General features: G+C 38.6%; 1 protein-coding gene across 1 annotated transcript in view; it reads left to right on the top strand.

The window, feature by feature from the left end:
* Positions 1 to 21,902, top strand: part of whrna (whirlin a) — a 585,387-nt gene extending 563,485 nt beyond the window's left edge. The window contains 1 exon segment of the mRNA XM_030149708.1: positions 21,164 to 21,902. Within this exon segment, the coding sequence (XP_030005568.1) occupies positions 21,164 to 21,346 (183 nt within the window). The 3' untranslated portion in view covers positions 21,347 to 21,902.
* The last annotated feature ends 410 nt before the right edge of the window (positions 21,903 to 22,312 follow it).

The following is a 22,312-nucleotide window of genomic DNA, read 5'->3' as shown; positions in this document are numbered from 1 at the left end:
TTTGTTCTCTCTTCTGTTTCAGGTCGTTTCCATAGTTAAGGTGTATTATTAACTACATTTGAATGTGGACTTGAATGAATATCCCTTAAACTAAAACGTCCACTTTTTCTTCTGTGAGACTGTGCTGTTTTTTGCGTCCACTGTATCTAAGGGTGATTCTGTTCATCCTACTCATCTAACCATTAACTGACCGATGGAACAGCTGTGAAGATCACACCAAAACCATGTCAAACACAGGAAACTCACCTAAACTGGTCATTTTGTCTAAATGAAACTGGAGTTGGACTTTATTAATAAAAATCCCATTGATCCTGCTGCGCTCATCAGTCTAAAACATCTCAATTAATGACCATCACATGCTTAAGGAACTTGGGCCAACTGGATCCTCACATGAATCCCCTCATAAACTTCCCCATAAATATCCCATTTATTAGCTCATTCTACTGCCTTTTTCTAAAGTGCACAAGCAGAGGAGGACGGACATAAAGACGGCTAGCTTATAAAATTATATTTCCCACCATCCTTCATGTTTACATATGCAAATCAGAGCTGATAGTCATTTTTGCGTCGTAAGGTTTACATTCTTTGAATTTAAAAAGATGATGATGTGATGTGTTTTTTTTGTACATCTGGAGAATTTAAGTGGAGTTCACGGCATCTCTGTGTCACTGCTTTATAGAGATGCACCAACTGTTATATTACTGGTCGAAATGTGAAAATGACCTTTAGAAGTGCTTGAATTTGACCTTGAAAGATGTGTACAAACCCTGTATAGTGCATTGACAGATTTTTTTGCTTAATTCAAGCAAAAAAAATCTGCCAATGGAACAAGAGAAAATTATCTTGGTAAGATTTTTTGAAATAAGATTTTTAAGATCTATTGTCTAAAAATAAGTTCTTATATCTCACTGACAAGTTACTCTTTAGGTGATTATGTCTTATTTTAAGTCTTGGGAATAATGGCGTTATAAATAACTGCATTACTAACGCCGTTGTTGTTTTCCAGTAACAAGTAATCTAATTAATTACTATTTGAGACGTTTCAATGCCGTTACCGACAGTGAAACGTGGTGTGTTACTGTGCACTGATATCTAACAGCTGTTATCTGTCCTGACTCGCTCAGACAGGCACCAGAGGTGTGACGTTCCAGGACGACTCGAGTCTTTTGAACAGCTCTTTTAAGTGAACGATAAAAACCGATTCGTTGCGAGCCATTCGTTAGTGAGTCGTTCTTCTATTCAGATCTCCCACACTGCCTTCATGCTTCACCTGTGTGTCCATGAGTCTGAGTTATCCACGCCCCCTTCACCTGAACGACTAATGACATCTGCGAGTTTGAGTTGTCCCAGCACAACACATGCACCTGAACACAGCTACGTGAACAGCTAATTTAGGGAAGGAGTTATCAGCTAACTTAGGGGAGGAGTTATCAGCTAATTTAGGGGAGGAGTTATCAGCTAACTTAGGGGAGGAGTTATCAGCTAACTTAGGGGAGGAGTTATCAGCTAATTTAGGGGAGGAGTTATCAGCTAATTTAGGGGAGGAGGAATCGGCAAATTTAGGGGAGGAGTTATCGGCTAACTTAGGGGAGGGGTTATCAGCTAACTTAGGGGAGGGGTTTTCAGCTAATTTATGGGAGGAGTTATCGGCTAATTTAGGGGAGGAGTTATCGGCTAACTTAGGGGAGGGGTTATCAGCTAACTTAGGGGAGGGGTTTTCAGCTAATTTAGGGGAGGAGTTATCGGCTAATTTAGGGGAGGAGTTATCGGCTAACTTAGGGGAGGGGTTATCAGCTAACTTAGGGGAGGGGTTTTCAGCTAATTTATGGGAGCAGTTATTGGCTAACTTAGGGGAGGAGTTATCAGCTAACTTAGGGGAGGGGTTTTCAGCTAACTTATGGGAGCAGTTATCGGCTAACTTAGGGGAGGAGTTCTCGGCAAATTTAGGGGAGGAGTTATCGGCTAATTTAGGGGAGGAGTTATCGGCTAACTTAGGGGAGGAGTTATCGGCTAACTTAGGGGAGGCGTTATCAACTAATTTAGGGGAGGAGTTATCGGCTAACTTAGGGGAGGCGTTATCAACTAATTTAGGGGAGGAGTTATCGGCTAACTTAGGGGAGGAGTTATCGGCTGATTTAGGGGAGGAGTTATCAGCTAACTTAGGGGAGGGGTTTTCAGCTAACTTATGGGAGGAGTTATCAACTAATTTAGGGGAGGAGTTATCTGCTAATTTAGGGGAGGAGTTATCAGCTAACTTAGGGAAGGAGTTATCAGCTAATTTAAGGGAGGAGTTATCATCTAATTTAGGGGAGGAGTTATCAGCTAATTTAGGGGAGGAGTTATCAGTTAACTTAGGGGAGGAGTTATCGGCTAACTTAGGTGAGGAGTTATCTAATTTAGGGGAGGAGTTATCGGCTAACTTAGGGGAGGAGTTATCGGCTAATTTAGGGAGGAGTTATCAGCTAACTTAGGGGAGGGGTTTTCAGCTAACTTATGGGAGGAGTTATCAACTAATTTAGGGGAGGAGTTATCTGCTAATTTAGGGGAGGAGTTATCGGCTAACTTAGGGAAGGAGTTATCATCTAATTTAGGGGAGGAGTTATCAGCTAATTTAGGGGAGGAGTTATCAGCTAATTTAGGGGAGGAGTTATCAGCTAATTTAGGGGAGGAGTTATCAGTTAACTTAGGGGAGGAGTTATCGGCTAACTTAGGTGAGGCTGTTATCTAATTTAGGGAAGGATTTCAATGACGTATGCACTAAAACGCACTAAAAAATCAGGTTTCTTTGATATATTTGAAGGTTTTTCAAAAAAAGTAATGCAAAAATTACTTCCCTGTTTACTAATTACATCTATGAAGGAGTAATTCAGTTACTAATTCAGTTACTTTTTTGGGAAAGTAACTAGCAACTATAACTAATTACTTTGTAAAAGTAATTTGCCCAACACTGCTTATTTTAAGTGTGATATTTTGACCAGAAATGAGGAAAATACGCTTGGTAAGATTTCGATTTTTTCCAGCGGTAAATACTTCCGGATCTGACTGGAAGTTACTAAAGGTGTTTTGTATACAGTGTCTGACCACAATAGCACATGACCTGCAATGTACGTCATCTTAGAAGAGCGGAAAACAATGTATTTGACCTTATCATACGTACAATCAATCATAAATGGTCAAATGTTTCAAATGTCCACTAATCCATATAATTTGTAGTGATCAGACTGCTTTGCACTCATACATTTATAAACAGGTTTTCATCAAATTTCTTTACATTTCTACAGGTCCGTTCCAGGCCTAATCATGTATAATTGATCATATGTTTGAAAAGTTTTAAAAGAATTTTTTCTGTTTCTCTAAAATGACGTACATTGCAGGTCACCTGTTGTGATTAGACGCTGTATACAGGGTGAGTCAGAAAAAACGCTCTTTTCATTTAAAGAAATTGTACCACTGAAATGGAAATGCTTATTTTTCTTTTGATTATACAGTCATATTGATGTGGTTATTGAGCATGTCTGGCGATTGAATCATTGATTTATGGCATAGCATAACAGAGGGAATGTCCATTGTTTATTGTGCACCGAAAAATCTGCCAACACAGTTTATGCCACCGTGAATGAAATTGAAATTGTCAACCATTACAGCATGTTTACTCGCCATCAAAATGTTTTGTCTCAACGAAGTCGTCCGGCACGACCTTCAACCTGGCTACCATTCAGATTGATGCAAATCTGTGCTCGTTGTCGCATCTCTGACACAGCTCTTCTCGCCATTCGTGTTCGTCGTAGGGCTTGGATTTCAGCCGTGATGCGATTTCGGAGTTCCTGAAGAGTTTGTGGAACAGTCTGATACACACGGTTTTTAAGATACCCCCACAAGAAAACATCAAGGGGGGTCAAGTCCGGGAATCGGGGAGAATTTTGTCACCATGAAAGCTCTGTGCACATCCGTAAACTGTGGTCTTGCCATGATGAAAACTCCCTGGGCACTGTCATGTAGGCCTATGTCCTGAGTGTGAAAGCAAAGCCCCGACTCCTGTAATTGTTGTCAATTTCAAGTTTGTTCACTGTGGCATACATTGTGTTGGCAGGTATTTCAGTGCCCAATAAACAATGGACCTTCTCTCTCTTATGCAATGCAATAAGTCTATGACTACATCACCAGACATGCTCAATAACCACATCAAGATGACTGTATGGTCAAAAGGAAAATCAGTGTTTCCGTTTTAGCAGTACAATTTCTTTAAATGGAAAGAGCGTTTTTTCTGACTCACCCTGTATAAAAGCCCTGTGTAAGTCTGTCTGTCCTCAGTCTGACGAAGGGCCTCGACCCCAAACGTTACGTTGCTGAATAAATGTTTTGGGAGCTCACAGGTTCCTCAATTTTTCATGGAAGTTAATAAAGGCACATGAAAGCAGAAGAAAACCCTTTTAATGCTCCTGTGTTAAATCTTGCAGACTCTCTTTACGTTCCTCTGACAGTGTTTAATTCAGACTCATGTCGTGTTGTCGCGTGTCTGTCCGCTCATGACTCGTAATGTGAAAGCAGTTCATTATTCAGACGTGACAGTAATGAGGTGCACGTCAAAAAAAAAAAAAAAAAAAAAAGATCTGAATAGCGCAGACTTTTACATTTGCAGCTTGTCTCGTCGAAATATTAAACCACAGCTCACAGAAATGACAGGTTAGTTACCTCTGAGGAAAGCCAGGAGGGTGACGGTGTGTGCATGTGTGCCTCTGCCGCACTCATTTACCCGTCAACAAAGCCTCTTATTAGCCGAGGACTATCTGTATCACTAATCATCCTCCGACCGCACAGAACCAGCCAGTTACCGTTTAAAGATCAGAGCGGGGAACGTCGCGACTTCAGTCCACACCCCGTATAAAGCTGTCAGTCGACCTCGCTCTCCGAAGAGGTGGTGATTGAAATAAAAAAGGAGCTGCTGATTGCGAGGGGAGGGATGAAAGGATTGGAAATCAGCACATTCACAATCAAAAGAGCAGACTGGAAGGAATAGGACAGAGAGTGAGAGGTGGGCTAATAAGGAGAGGCGGGATGAGAGCCAGGATTTGCACAGATGAGAAAGTGGAGGTTTTGTGGGTGGATGTGGTGTTTGGGCTCTTTTCTTTTTTTTGTGTAGCAGTGTGAGTGGGTGGAAGGTAATTACAAATGAGCAGACACAGATGAGCTCCTGTTCCCATCAGAGCCGCTGACAGAAATACCCGACAAAACACATTCTGTCTCCCATCCACTTTTTAACTTGTTGTTTCCGGCAGGTGTCGAAACATCAGAGCTGGACGGAGGTGATAAAAGCACATGCACTATATGGACAAAAGTATGCGGACACGTTGAATTCAGGTGTTTTTTTTCTAACAGGGGTCTGGGATACAAAACAATAATGACTAATGTCAGAATATAGTTTTATATTATAGGATAAAGATCATTGCTTTGGTTAGTTTGGGTTAAATTGTGATTTTTGTTTCTAAAATGCCTCAGAGATGGATTTGACTTATTTTCTCTCAACGCTGTTTTTTTTTTTTTTTTAATCCATGACTATGATTTTAAATGTTCTTCCTCTAAATTTCTAAAATATTTTTCATGCTCTGACTGTAAATAATAATTTTCTACCACAACTAACCATCTACTTTCTTCATGTCTCTCTTAAGAAGAAAAATCTCCCATTAAACTTTAAGGATTTTTTTTTTTTTTTTATCCATGAGTGTGATTATTAATGTTCTACCTCTATCACTACTTGACTCACTATTCCCTCATGTTGAACTCAGGTGTTTGTTTTCTAACAGGGGTCTGGGACACAAAACAATAAGGACTAATGTCAGAATAGAGTTTTATATTATGGGATAAATATCATTGCTTTGGTTAGTTTGGTTTAAATTGTTATTTTTGTTTCTAAAATGCCTCAGAGATGGTTTTTTCCTTAATTTCTTTCAACATTTTTCTTAAACTTTTTTTTTTTATCCATGACTATGATTTTAAATGTTCTTCCTCTAAATTTCTAAAATATTTTTCATGCTCTGACTGTAAATAATAATTTTCTACCTCAACTAACCATCTACTTTCTTCATGTCACTCTTAAGAAGAAAAATCTCCCATTAAACTTTAAGAATTTTTTTTATTTTTTTTTTTTAACCATGAGTATGATTATTAACCCTTTCATGCATTGTGGTCACTCCAGTGGACAGCTCTTCTCCAGCTGTTCTCTTGTATATTCATAGGTTTTATTGTTTTAGCTATATATGAGCCAACACAGTGGACACTTATGCAACATCCCATAATACACTGCAATTCATACCATTACTGTAACTTTCCTGTTCTTGATAAACCTGATCTGCAGTAACATGTTTAAGTGTAAATCAGTTGTTATTTGTTGGACAAAAACAGTTGTGTTTTTGCATATTATATGAGGTAATAACTACCATTGGAGTATGGTAAAATGTAAGAAAACATCAAATTAGCGGCCTTAAAAATGTTTTTATTTCATTGTTTTCATTTTACTTTCTGATATGAGGTTTTAAATACGTATTTCTTTACTTAAAAAATTTAATGCATGGACATTTTTGTAACTCCATGAAAAAAAAAAAAAACTCGATCACATTTTTTTTTTTTTTTTATGCCTAAGGAGGTATAAAAACACTCCAGAAAAAAAATCTTGACTAAGGTTCTCATAATTCATGCATGAAAGGGTTAATGTTCTACCTCTATCACTACTTGACTCTCTATTCCCTCATATTGAATTCAGGTGTTTGTTTTCTAACAGGGGTCTGGGATACAAAACAATAAGGACTAATGTCAGAATATAGTTTTATATTATGGCTTAAATTGCTATTTTTGTTTCTAAAATACCTCAGAGATGTTTTTTTCCTTAATTTCTTTCAGCATTTTTTTATTTTTTTAATTTTTTTTTTATTATCCATGACTATGATTTTAAATGTTCTTCCTCTAAATTTCTAAAATATTTTTCGTGTTCTGACTGTAAATCATATTTTTCTACCAAAACTAACCATCTACTTTCTTCACATCTCACTGAGGAAGAAAAAATCACCCATTAAACATTAAAGAAATATTGATGTTTATAAACTATATGGACAAAAATATTGGGACACATCATGTCTACAGCTGTAAGATGTCCTGTTCATGAGGATTTGAGATAAAAACATCAATATTTCCTTGAAGTTTTACTGGGAGATTTTTCTTCCTCAGTGAGATGTGAAGAAATTAGATGGTTAGTTTTGGTAGAAAATTATTATTTACAGTGAGAGCATGAATTTTTTTTTTTTTTTTTTTTTTTTTGAAATTTAGAGGTAGAACATTTAAAATCATAGTCATGGATAAAAAAAAATTTAAAAAATCAACATGGAGAGAAACTTAGTAGAAACCATCTCTGAGGCATTTTGGAAACAAAGATAATTTAAACCAAACTAACCAATGCAATGATATTTATCCCATAATATGAAACTATATTATAACATTAGTCCTTATTGTTTTGTATCCCAGACCCTTGTTAGAAAATAAACACCTGAATTCAACATGTCCACATACTTTTGTCCATATAGTATACTTACATGCACACAGACAGATGGTGGAAAAGGAGGATTTAGTTGCTGGAACGCTCCTTCAAAACTTTTTCTCATAGAAGCTGGGCTAAAGCCAAACCAACCCCCTCAAATATCAGTCTATTCAGAGCTCCAGTCATGTGATCTCTGTAAATTCAGTCTTAAAATCGTAGGTTATTAGCAGCTCCAACCGCAGCAGCTGCATCGACAAAAATAAAACTAATGGTGGACAGATGTGTCATTTGCCAACAATTAATTAGAGCCAAATAACCTCACAAGAAACTGGCTAACGTGAACAAAATCTCAGGCTGAATTAATGAAGTGAGACAAAATGATAGTTATGGCTGATTATCAGACTGTTACTGCCCAGAGTAGCTGACGTTTAGGATCCACAGGCTGTCAGCAGTTTGGAAAAGAAGCAAAATGATCCTCTGGTTCAGTCAGTGTTGCAATGAGGAATTACACAAAGTTCGGTTTTACCCAAACTGTCTTTTTTTTGTTTTGTTTTGAAGATGTTTGCTTGTTTTGAGTGGAAATCCAACTCTTTTATTGCAGCATCTGCTTGTCCCTGTTTACAGTAATGAATCTGAGGAGTATAATTAAATCAGAAACGCAAGAAATGATTAAAGGAAACAAGAAAAAAAGCCAAACAAATTTGAGGGGGAGTTAACTTCATAGTATACATTTAACCGCAGAGGAGCATTATTTTCTGTAACAGTGTTTGAAAGGTATAAATGGGGGGGGGCTTAATATCAAATACCACATTAGCCCTGATTTTCTGATGCAACAAGATGTTCTAAGCACTCCTGTGTAATTTTTTTTGAAATTTTCATCCAAACACACCCCCCCCCCCCCCCTCCCTGAAAATTACTTTTTTAATTCTGAAAATCTCCTCTTTCCCAGCCTCTCCACTCTTTGGTCCAGTGCAGTGTACAAATATGTTCATGATGGGACAGTTCATGATCTTGTCAGTGCCAGATTGTATTATAAAAGTATTTTGTACTATGAAGAGTCTAATGTCAAGGTCATGTTGTTGGTTGAAGGTAACCAAAATGCCTAGTTTTTTCAAAAATTCATACCACTTTGACATTTGATCAAATCTGTCCTCAGTTCTGTTCCTCTGGTTTCCTGGTGGGACCCCCCCAAGGCCTTTGGCCCTTTAAAGACACAGTACAGACTAAAGATTCAAACATGGACAGAACATTTGAATTTGCTGCCATTAGTGTGGAGGAAACACTAGCACACATTTAGGAGGGAAACACTAACACTTCATTCATTCATTCATTCATTCATTCATTTTCTGAACCCACTTTATCCTCACTAGGGTCACAGGGGCGGAGCCTATCCCAGCTACTTATGGGTGAAGGCGGGGTTCACCCTGGACATGTGACCAGTTCATCACAGACTGAACATATAGAGACAAACAACCACTGTCACATTCACATTTAGATGAACCCATTAACCTATCAGTGCATGTGTTTGGATGGTGGGAGGAGCCAGGGTACCAGAGAGAACCCCCACAGACATGCGGAGAACATGGAAACTCCACACAGAAAGGTCCCACCCCCATGGACTAAAGGTCCCACCCCCATGGACTAAAGGTCCCACCCCCATGGACTAAAGGTCCCACCCCCATGGCCTACAGGCTCCACCCCCATGGCCTACAGGCTCCACCCCCATGTCCTGGTGTTGAATCAAACCCAGGACCTTCTGTCTGTGGCTCCAGGTCTGTCCTCTGCACCAACAGGACACATACATGTAAATGTCAGTCATGTGAAACTACCGTCTGTTCTTTTTTCATGTCTGTGGAGAATACATGAGTAAACAGTTGTGTTGAATGTGTCTTATTGAATGTCAGTTGTTTGTGGTCAGTAGATGTGTTATGAGGAGAGAACCTGAGCCCAACATTTGGAAGAACCCACATGAACAGCTTCATTCCATCAAATATGCATTTTGGACCATTTGGGTGACCTTTGACCTAGAATTGGACCTTGACACTACACCTTTTGTAGTGCAAAGCCCTCTGAAGACATGACATGTCTCACACAAAAAAAAAAAAAAAACATTTAAGGGCCCAGCATGAGCAGATCGACACATTGCACATTGAAAGTTGACAAAAACCCCACATTTTCAGGGTTGAAAAAGTAATTTTCAGCATGGGGGGGGGTTGGGGGTTTGGATGAAAATGTCAAAAAAATTACACAGGAGTGCTTAGAACATCTTGTTGCATCAGAAAATCAGGGCTAAAGTTGAATCTGAAAATTTTCCTGAAATAAGCCCCCCCCCCCAGTATAAAAGTATAAACACATCAGTGTCAAAATGCACAAGTAAAAGTTCTGAACTGAATGACGTCGATAAACTTTATTTCAAACATAAGTTGGAATAAAATGTGAAGGTGAACAAAAGGCAAAGAGAAATTCCAATTTAAACAGAACACTCCAGAATATTGAAGGAAATAAGTGAACCCAAAAAGGAAAAAAAAAGTCACAATATTTATGAGATTAAACTGTTAATTTAAAGTGTAATACTGTAAAGAAAATATAAATAAATTAAATGAGATAAAATTACTAACAATTAACCACAAAAGAAGTAATTGTTCTGTCAGTTGAACCAGACTTGTTTGTTAATTGACAAATATCTTGAGAAATTACAGGAGGTTTCACAACAAAAATGTTGAATAAATGTATTTTTGTGAATGTATAACATGTATAAGCACTGATAAACTGTCTGTTATGCCCAGCTCGTATGAGAGCATAACAAAAGAAGGGAAGGTCTGCACAGTGACAATTAAAGGTAATGTATTTTAATAAAGATAAGCAAATCAAACTTACTCAGGTCAAAAAATCAGTAATCAGTGGTGAAGTGTAGGATGTGTGGATGCATGTGAGAACAAAGAAACCAGAAGAACCAAACAAACAAAACCAAAAATCAGACGGCCATGCTGGGAACCCCAGGTGTCATCAGGCAGGCAGGAGGGAGAGAGCGAGCCATTTTGGTTTCCAGCACACTTATATAGGGTCTGGCCAGGTGTGCCAAACGAGCAGGGTGGAGCCAACCAGAGCTAAAATGGAGGAAAACAAGGAGAACCACAGGCAAAATGGCCGACGGCCATCACACCCCCCCCCATACACACAAGACCCCACTAACAGGGTCTTAGTGTAGCATCAACAAGGTGCCCTAGAGAGTGCATCAGCCATTACATTATCACTACCTTTAATGTGACAAACATTCAGTGTGTAAGGCTGTAAAAATAACAGCCATCTCATAAGCCTACTGTTGGCATTGTGCATGCTATTCAAAAATGTAAGTGGGTTATGATCAGTGTATACAGTCACCGGCTGTGAGGACCCAACATACACCTCAAAAAACTTTAAAGCCCAAATTAAAGCCAGAGTCTCTTTCTCGATAACTGAATAGTGCAACTGGTGACGATTAAACTTACGAGAGAAGAAGCACACAGGATGGTCAAGTCCCCCCTCCCCTTCCTGGAGGAGCACTGCCCCAGCTCCCACATCACTCGCATCCACCTGGATCTTAAAGGTTTATGGAAGACTGGAGCTGCAAGCACTGGAGTGGAGCATATCAAAGTTTTTGCACCTTCAAAAGCATCTTGACAGGAGGATGACCAGACGAAAGGTGTATTCTTCTTCAGCAGGTTAGTCAGCGGAGCAACCACAGTGGAGAAGTTGGGACAAAAGCTGCGGTAATACCCCACTAACCCGAGGAACCTCATCAGCTCTTTTTTGGATGCAGGCACTGGATAGTGAAGCATAGCCTCCACCTTAGCCTGCACCGGACGGACTTCCCCCTGACCAACCACTTTGCCCAGATAGGTAACTGTTGCTTTAGCAAACTCACACTTTGCCAAATTAACAGTTAAGTTTGCCTGTGTCAACTTGTCGAACACTGCCCCCAGCCGCTGAACATGAGCTTCCCATGTGTCACTGAACACTATCACATCATCCAAATAAGCTGAACACCCTTCCAACCCAGCTAAGACTTGATTCATAAGACGTTGAAATGTGGCTGGAGCGTTTCGGAGGCCAAATGGCATTACAGAATAGGAAAACAGACCCCACGGTGTAATAAAGGAAGAAATCTCCTTGGCCCTGGCTGTCAGTGGCACTTGCCAATACCCTTTCAGAAGGTCCAGCTTGGTCACAAATTTTGCCCCACCCACCTGATCAATGCAATCCTCAATCCGAGGAAGAGGGTAACAATCAGGCTTGGTGACTGCATTAACTTTTTTGAAATCAGTGCAGAACCTGTCTGACCCATCTGCTTTACCTGCTAATAGACATGGAGAAGCCCATCCTGAACATGATGGCTCAGCCAACCCATGCTGCAACAAATACTTCACCTCCCTCTCCATACGCTCTCTCGATGACCCTGACCAATTGTGGAATGACTGCCATGTGTTAAAACATATTCATCTGCCAAAACCGCAGCTTCCGCAGCTGTTGTAACCTTCTTTTCAGTGATATAAGTAGCTATATGGGCTGGCACTGAACCCTTAAACTGTTCCAACACAATCAGATTACAAAGACCTTAACCTTAGCATAATTGGCACCTTCAACAGGACTAAGGGCAGAAAAAGCTCTCTGGGCCTTCCCTGTTAAGATACACTGCAGCATTAAAGTTTGGTGGGTATCAGACCACCCCCTACTACTTGCTACCCGCTCAAACAGCGCAAAAAATGTGTCAGGGTCCTTCTCATCAAATTTTGGCAGCAAACGTAGACTCTCAGCCACATCAAATCCACGATGCCCCCCTGCAGCCTCACCTCTACCTTCCATCTGCAGCTCCAACCTCATCCGCTCCAACAGAAGTCGTTCCTTCTCCAAAGCAACTTCAGCCTTCAGCTTCTCCTGCTGTAGCTGAAACTGGAACCTCTCCCTTTCCAATTTAGCCTTTTCCTTCTCCATCTGAAGACACTGATCAAAAGACCAATTCTCATTAACAACACCTGGAGTTTCCTGAACAACTGGAGCTTGAACCACCGCCTCCAAAAGCTGAGCGGAGACCGCTAACCCCTCAACAATACCCCGAAGCTCCGCCTTTTTTGGCACCTTCTCTGCTTTAGCCCAACCCAAATGCACAGCCAAATCAACCAAATCACCCACTGCAAATTGAGCTAAAGTGTCACGAGATGGCCGCTGGAGGAACTCCGAAACCAAAGAATTACTGTGTCCAGTATCCATGTTAACTTGACCTCAACCCAGCCACAGACAGAGACCTAACTCAAGGAAGAAGAAAAAAAAAAATCTCAGTTACACAGCAAAAACCACAGGGAGATTGAGTGATAAAGGAGCGCCCCCTCCTAACTGCCTAACCTTACTGGCTAACTGCACCCTAGTCTTCATGTGCGCACTGGCGGCGGGTAATTATGCACCTGTAAACCGTCTGTATTGGGGAGACGACGTGTCTCAGCCAATACTTCGGGGTGCTCCCGAGACAACTGCTGCTAACCACGCGGGCAACACACAAAAATAACAAACAGCCCTTAAAAACAAAAAAGAGAGCAACCCCTCCTTGTGAGAGAACTGCCACTAAAGCCTATCTGGGGGTAACACATGCTCCAGCCAGACAGCTCAATGTGACAAAGCTATCAAGCTACAACCTCCCCATAGCTCCACACTGTGTAACTTACAACCCTTCTTCCCCTTAAGAACATCTCAAACGCAAGCCCCAAAAGAGAGAACCAGATTTTGCCTCCCTACCTGAGTTAACATTACATTTAAAGTCACTGTGAGCCTCCCCTTTGTTACTATCATTCTCAGTTAACAGATAACAATAGGTTCAAAAGGACGAGCCCCCACTGTTATGCCCAGCTCGTATGAGAGCATAACAAAAGAAGGGAAGGTCTGCACAGTGACAATTAAAGGTAATGTATTTTAATAAAGATAAGCAAGTCAAACTTACTCAGGTCAAAAAATCAGTAATCAGTGGTGAAGTGTAGGATGTGTGGATGCATGTGAGAACAAAGAAACCAGAAGAACCAAACAAACAAAACCAAAAATCAGACGGCCATGCTGGGAACCCCAGGTGTCATCAGGCAGGCAGGAGGGAGAGAGCGAGCCATTTTGGTTTCCAGCACACTTATATAGGGTCTGGCCAGGTGTGCCAAACGAGCAGGGTGGAGCCAACCAGAGCTAAAATGGAGGAAAACAAGGAGAACCACAGGCAAAATGGCCGACGGCCATCACACTGTCCAAATACAGTTTTTATCAGTGGATTGGACAACTGAGTCTCATTGAAAATTATATATACATATATATATATATATATATATATATATATATATATATATATATATATATATAGAGAGAGAGAGAGAGAGAGAGAGAGAGAGAGAGAGAGAGAGAGAGAGATGTATATTTATAGGTAATTTGATTGTTTTAATACATATAAATATTCTTTATTAAACATTAAAAAGTCAAAAAATGCAAAATCTCATGTAAAGTCAGGGCAAAGAACTGTTTTAATTATCGAAAATTACCGTATTTTTATGAGATGGTTATTTTTCGTTATTTAACAGTATTTTTTCGGCACCCCTGCTGCCAGAATAATACCTTTTTTTTTTACTTTTTTTTTTTTTTTTTTACAGTGCAATCTGTAGTGTTTAATGAATTCCCTGTCCTCCAGTGTTTGCAGAATCTCCTCCTGCCTCTTCCATTTTGTCCTCTGCTTAGGGAACTCCTCTTCCCCTTAAAAGTCCTCTTCCTGCTCTGAACAGATCTGACCTTAGGAGCTCTCTTAAAGGCTAGGATTCTTTAGGAATAGCTTTTATTTTTACTAGGATCTACTCTTCATTTTTAGGGGAAATTCTAAGAAAACATCATAATTCTAAGAATTTTCTTAGAATTTGGCCACTAGGAGCAACTCTGCACTAAGAATCTTTAGGAATACGGGCCCAGACCTGTAGTTCAGCTACTGACAACACAACCCAACAGAAAACAGAGGTGATCAGTGGTTTTACTGGGGCTGTTTTCAGTCTACAAACAGAGCTAAGCTAACAGAGCTATAATGTAAACTATCAGCTGACGCAGCACATAAACATTATAAGATACAGTGCTACTTTGAGCGGCTGTTTAAATAAACGTTTACTAGTTTTAGTTTAAAGAAGAAAACTTGATGATACCAGAATACAGATGTGTGTAAACAATGAACTTTATACTTTATTCAGTGACTGATCCAGTCTGTGGATACATGGCTTTGATTCGTTGGTGGTTTTGGTTTTAAGTGTATTCTGGTACCAGACTGACCCCTGCTGGTCAGAGTATGGAATATTAGTGCAGTTACTGAAGTCATGTAGTTATTCAGTTTAATTTCACCACTGGAAACAGCTGCGATGTAGAAACTTCAAACACAGATTTGTTGTTTCCTTTCACTCGGACACTGCAGCAACTTTCCACAGAATATCATAAAGTACATTCAGCATAACTGAAGGTGGAGGGTTTTTTATTCCATCTTGTGTCATACAATTTTGGGTGAAGTGAAAAAAAAAAGTTGCACTACTAAAAAGACTAAATGTATTTAAATTACAGTTTGTTTATATCTATATCTGTATTTATTCTGCAGAAACATCACGATGAAACCACAACAACCCGGTTCCATTTTGAACTTCAGTGATTTTGTCAATCTGTTGCTCAGCCTTAAACTGCACAGGTTTTCTTTCCTCCACACTTTGCTTTCCTGAGGTTGAAAACCCAATCGATCACCAGTAAGCCACAGGTTCCATGACACCGCTGCTTCATCCCTGAACAATATGTGTGTGCCACTTCAGTTATTTAGAGGCATTAATATCACGGCTGCCTCCAGGTCAGTGACGCTGCTTCATGTTCGCTTTTGGAGGTGGAAAAGTGAGCTCCGAAAACTTTGTCACCCGGGGAGTGTTAGATCAGAGTTATTAGGCCCTTGAGCAAGGCACAGAGCACCAGAAAACCACTGTACCTTTCCCATCCAGCAGCAGCATCAGAAAGATAAATCTACTCGGAGAGAAAAAACTGCTAACCCTTCAGGTGCCGGAGTTAAAAAACAAACAAACAAAAAAATTCAACTTTATATCCAGATTTCAAACAGCTGTATCTTGGAAGTGTGAAGTTCAAAATGTAACCGGGTTGTTGTAGTTTCATCATTATGTTTCTGCAGAATAAATATAGATATAAATATAAACAAACTGTAATGCACACAAACATGAATCTTTGTTTGTTTGTTTTTGTTTTGTTTTTTTTAATTTGGAGATTTTTCTAATATTCAATATTTCCAAAAGCTGTATCTTGGAAGTGTTTAGAGATAAAGTTTAACGGTAAATCACAAAAAATATTGAGTATGACCTAAAGTTTATGATGGGAGTAAATGTACTCTAGTTTGCATATTGTGATGTCACAGGGCGATGGCCATTTTGTATTGCGCAACTTTTAGTACAATTGAACTTTGAACATATTTACATGGAAGTTGTCTTTGTGGTTTTTTTTTTTTTTTGTCATTTATCCTTAGAATTAATGAACTTAACCCTATAACGCTGAAGTGTCATATTTGATACATGAGTTCTGAAGCCCTCTACATCACAGGTGTTAAAAATGCAGCCTGGGGGCCAAATCCGGCCCGCCAAAGGGTCCTATCTGGCCCTTGGGATGAATTTGTGAAATGCAAAAATCATACTGAAGATATTAATCAATGATGTAAAAATCATTTTAATTCAGGTTCCATATATACACATATAAACCAATTAGATCTCATTGGGTCAGACTAGAAAAATACTGTCATAATAACCTATAAATAATGAAAACTGCAGATTTTATTTTTGTTTTAGTGTAAAAAAAAAAAAAAAAAAGTAAAATTACATGAAAATGTTTAGATTTACAAACTATCCTTTTATAAAAAAAAAAAACAGTGAATAATCTGAAGAAATATGAACAATGTGAAATGTCTTGAGAAAAGTAAAGGCAATTTTATCAATATTCTACCTCTTACTAAATGTTTTGTGTATTTGTAATGTAAGTTGTAATGCACATGTGTCAATGATAAACTGATAAACTGAGGCAGAATATTGTTAAAATTGCACTTGATTTTCTTACGACATTTCAAGTTGTTCACGTTATTCAGATTTTTAAGGAAATGATGTAGATTTAAACATTATCATAATGTAATTTTACTTTCTTCACTGGTATTATTTTACTGGTTCGGCCCACTTCAGATCATATTGGGGTGAATGTGGAACTGAACTAAAATGAGTTTGACAGCCCTGCTCTACATGATCAGTGAGATCTATTTTTCTTGAAAAACCTGATGTATACAATTAGATACATGCAATACACAGATAATCCACCAGGGGGAGGAGTTCATTCACCAGAGGCCTTTCCAGTGACACTACAAGACTGTCATTAATGAGGAAGGAGGAAGAACTGGGACCATTTAGAAAAGGAATTAACAATTTGTTAGACATGTTTGTGTTATGTTTTAGTTTGTTCAAAAATAATAATATTTGAGCATTGAGACCCGATGGATCAAATATGATACAAAACTGAAACTCATACATGGAAATTGATATTTGAAAATACATTTTTTGGTTGTTCGGAAGGACCAATTAAGGCTCAAATTTCAAGGAATTAGAATTTTCTGTCAGTGGTTTAATGGTTCAGGCTTTACAGGGTTAAACTTTAGTAGAAAGTATTATTAAGTAAGTAGTATTATTTGATTTTTTGTGTATTGTTTATCATTATTATTATTATTTTTCTATTGTTTGATTTTTTATTTGTGTATTGTTTATTTTATTTTATTTTATTTTTTTTCCGTATGTTTTGTATTATGTCTGTGTCTGAAATAAACTAACCTAACCTAACCTAAAGTAAAATGCAGTAAGTTTTAGTGTCCATATCTATCCAAACTAAAACTAAATCCGCTTTCCTTCCTTCCTAAACCAGTTCAGGACCACACTTTAAACTGGATTTTCTTCTTCACTTTGAATAGAAACATGTCCTGAAATGGTGTTAGGATTGAAGGGACACATGTCCGCCATCTATTGGTGGGAGGTGGTAAAGAGCTTTGTAATCTCTATGTGGAGTTATTATGGTCTGTTTCACTCAGTTATGTTGGTTTTCTCAGTATTGCTGCCTTGGTGCTTAATTTTGTTTGTCTTTATCCAACGGGTGCTGATGATGGCTTCCCGTCCAGCTGCTGGTCGATACTGTTTGTGCTGCTCAGTGGAACTCAGATCCATGTGAGTTCGCCGTCTCCGTGGACACGCTGGCTCTGGCCTCAGGTCGTTCACTCACAGCTGTGGAGGAGGAGGAGGATGAGTAAGGATGAGCCGCTCACATTATCAGTCCTCCTGAAGCCACAGCCTGTTATCGCTGCCATCTACCCATCATGATCATGACGGCCCACTCGCCGCTCGCTCCTCCAGTGCGGGGTAATTGTTGTGGGCTCGGTAAATAAGAGCAGCGATAGCGTAGTCCAGTGGTCAAAGGCGCCTCCGCCGCCGCTGTTCGAAAGCGTCCTCCTCTGATGTAATGAGGTCAGAGGACGGAATGGGGAACATGATCCTCTGTGTTATCTGGTGTGTGTTCTTCTGCTCGTGTGTTTGTTTGGTTTGAGGATTAACTTTGAAGTATCCGTCAGGTGACTTTCTGTTTTTGTCAACAAATCTCATGGACAGACTTACACCGGTAATGTGTATCATCTGTCAAGGTTAGTCCAAGGTTATTATCATTAACAAAAACTAACGAAATGACGAAAACTAGAATTGTAAAACCATTTTCGTTAACTGAAATAAATAAAAACTATAATTAAAAGAGAAAAAAACGATAACTAACTGAAACTGTATTGTGTACTTACAAAACGAACTAAAACTTATAAAAATTACGGATAAAATTCCCTTCGTTGTCGTCTTTTTCAATGTTGGATTGATACGAAAGCGATTTATTTTGCCGCTAGCAATTTTAGCTAGCGGCACCATACAACACTTTTTGGTCCGTCACTTGTGTTCACTTGTGGTTTCCAGTCGTCTTCTGGTCCCCACTCTACCTGGAAACATGGAGACTAAAGTTGGGAGAAAGCAGCAGAGTCCTGTCTGGGATTTATTTGAATTCGACGACAGAGAAGAAGAGAAAAGATATAAAGAAACTAAAACTAAGCATTTAGAAAAAAATGTAAACTAATAAAAACTATCAAACCTGCTCTAAAAATGAATTAAAATGAACTGAATTAGAGAAAAAAAAAAGTCAAAACTTAATAAAACTAAACTATAATGAATAATCTAAAACTATTAGAACCTTGGTTTAGTCACTGGATTATGTTTTCACAAAGGAGCTATAAAAAAAAAACAAAACTGTAAATTCAGTCTATGTATCTTTTCCTTATAATATTAACTATAAAATAATTCCAATGTCCCTGTATCTCAGCATCATTTTCCATCAAGAATCAGTAACACTGCAAAAATCTAAATCTTACCAAGAGTATTTTTCTCATTTCTTGTCAAAATATCTCATCACACTTTTAAAGTCAGACAGAATCACCTAGAGAGGAACTTTCAGTTCAAGAAATCTTACCAAGATAATTTTCATTGGTTCCATTGGCTTTTTTTTTTTTTTTTTTTTTTTTTTTTTTTTTTTTTGCTTAATTCAACATTTGTTTTTTGCTAAATTCAAGCAAAAAAAATCTGCCAATGGAACAAGTGAGAATTATCTTGGTAAGATTTCTTGAAATAATATAATTTTCACTTGTTCCATTGGCAGATTTTTTTTTTTTTTGCTTGAATTTAGCAAAAAACAAATGTTGAATTAAGCAAAAAATCTTGAATTAAGTCTTAATGTAATTGTACTGTACACATGGTATGATTGTGCAATCACAATAAAGATTTTTCTCATCTTGTCATTTTACGCACAGGAAATGTCTGTAATTTTGAACAGATTTAGATGTTTTATTACATGAATGTTTGTGTACAAATACGAATCTTTAACCTTTATGAGCCTTTTCTTTTGGAATAATACAGAACTAAATCCAACTCTGTATGATCCATATTTGATTTATCTGTTCATTAGCCTTTATTGTCATTGTACAGTCACCAAGTAAGACTGTAAAAGCTTTCATATTTTAACACGTTTAACCCTGTAAAGCCTGAACCACTAATTCATTGACAGAAAATTCCAGTTCTTTGAAACTGAAGCCTTTATTGGTTCTTCTGAACAACCAAACAAATTTTTTTCAAATATCAATTTCCATGTATGACTTTCAGTTTTGTATCATATTTGATCCATCGGGTCATTGGGTTACCGCTATAGGGTTAACAATATATTGTAATGTAAATTATCAAGTTTGTTGCAACAATACAAAAATATATTGTTTTAGCATGAAAACATATGTAGCTATAACATGGAACTTTGTGTTACCAGATAATATTGATCCATTTTTAGCTTACCGGCCAACAGGCCGTAAGCTATTGTTGTCATGCGGCAGCGTCTGTCGTCGTCTGTCGTCCGTTACAAAAATTTTAATCTTCGTCTTCTCTGAAACTACAGTTCTCATTGACTTCAAACTTGGTATCCAGCTTCTTTATGATGATGTCAACACAAGGTATTGAAATTATTTGGATCTGGATCTGATTCTGGATTTGGTGCCACTTTGAAAAATGTCCCCATTATAAGAGATAGGAAGTGGATGGATGCAATAACTCAGTAAATATAAATGATCTCCAGTGTAAATGTCTCCAGTCCAGCCCTGATGGGGAGATGACCCAAACATAATGTCCACATGCTGGTCAGGATCTTCTTCTGGATCTGGAACTGACGCAAAATTTAACATGGGCTCTTATGGGGAAAACATTTCAATCGTCTTCTTCTCCGAAACTCCAGTTCTGATTGACTTCAGACTTGGTATACAGCTTCTGTATGATGATGTCAACACAAGGGATTGAAATTATTTCGATCCTGGATTTGGTGCGACTTTGAAAAATGTTCCCATTATAACAGATAGGAAGTGGATTGATCCAATAAATCAGTATCAATGATATCAAGTTGGAATTTGAATTTTTTACAGATCTGATTGGAATATGAGCAAAACATGGGCTATTTCTGTAATAGAATAAATACACAGAACTGGGTGAGAATAAATGGCATCTGGATACATTTCCCAAAGCTTTTCATTTGGCGGGTAAGATACAGGGCCATTGGTCCTATTTTTTTTTTCCAACTTTGCAGGGATACACTTTTGGATTCATGTTTGTTTAAAATGTCCAAAACGTATCCATTTATCAGCATTAATTTTAATTGGATCCCGTTTTGACATCGTATATTGCTCAGTCCTTATTCAACCATTTGATTGATATATTTCCAGAAATACAGATTCAGTGCATCTGCTGTTGTTTTTCATTAAATCCTATCTAACAGCAGCATCATAAACCCACCTTCCACTGTATTTTTTTTTATTCTAAATACTCTGTTTATCTCTGTCTGAAGTGACACATCCAGTCGTGTGTGTTTGGTTCGTTTTCATGTCATCATCTTTGGATCAGCTCAGTTTTTGTGTTGTTTATCGTCACGGCTGAAGTTCATTTTCCTCCCTGAGTGTGTGTGGTTTTTTTTTTCTTCCAGAGGGGGGGTTCGGCTCATAACTGTGGCCAGCTGAAGGTGGGTCAGGTGATCCTGGAGGTCAACGGGGTTTCCCTGAGGGGCCGCGAGCACAGGGACGCCGCCAGACTCATTGCCGAGGCCTTCAAGACCAAAGAGAGGGACTACGTGGACTTCCTGGTGACAGAGTTCAATGTGGCTCTATAGCTGAGAGGACGAGGAGAGAGAAGAAGAAGTAGAAGAAGAGAAGTTCCAAGACAAAAGAAGAAGACGAGATGTAAACCTTCAGAGATTTCAATGGCACAACTCTTTTTTTTTTTTTTTTCCCCCTCAGCCTTTCTCCTTTCCCATGAATCTGGATACTCGAATTTACAAGGTATTTATCCGAACTGTGGACTTGGTTCAGGATTCTCTTCAACGTTTTACCTCCCCACTGTGAGACCTTATGCACTACAACAGAAAATCGTGAATCCTACATTGCTTAGTCTGTTCTTTTATCGTCCTGGATCTGAAATGGACCGCGGCGTTTTTACAACACCAAAACTTTGTCGTAGCACTCCCACATCCCATCGTCACTTTAGTGATTTATTAGTTATGGCTTCAGAGGAAAGTGCACATCTGAGACTTTAAAAGCTTGTATTTGTATATAAGATGAACAAATGTAAATACAGATGACTATATAATGTACACATGAAGATAGTAGTATATGAATTATAATAATGTATCATCAGCATATAATAATATACTTGGATGACGATGATAATTGAGGCCATCTCGTCGTTCTGCAGCATATTTCATAAAAAAAAAAACACACACATCTTCATCTTCACACCACATTTGTTTGGAACATTTAAAACACATACACATAAAGTAGGACCCTACACACCCTACACATTAATGTTTCTTTTCTCGTAGTTTGAGATTCCGTCCATTTTGAGGCAGATTTTAACACGTACACCTCCGCTTTTTTTCCATTTATATTCATTGAAGCTCCTTGTCCGAGGCCATTTGAGCGAGGCTAATGCAAGCAAATCTCAGTTCTTTTTTGCTTTTCAGATCCACAAAAACAGTCCTCAGCACTCATTTGCAAGTCCAAGGATATTTTTTTTAAAGGTCCGACTCATGTGGTGCAGACTTCGGGGACCAAAATTTCAGGTGGAAATTTTTCCAACA

Source organism: Sphaeramia orbicularis, chromosome 12, assembly GCF_902148855.1.
Source record: "Sphaeramia orbicularis chromosome 12, fSphaOr1.1, whole genome shotgun sequence".
Classification (NCBI taxonomy): domain Eukaryota; kingdom Metazoa; phylum Chordata; class Actinopteri; order Kurtiformes; family Apogonidae; genus Sphaeramia; species Sphaeramia orbicularis.
The sequence above is the reverse complement of the archived record's forward strand: the minus strand, read 5'-3'. Positions and strand labels throughout refer to the sequence as shown.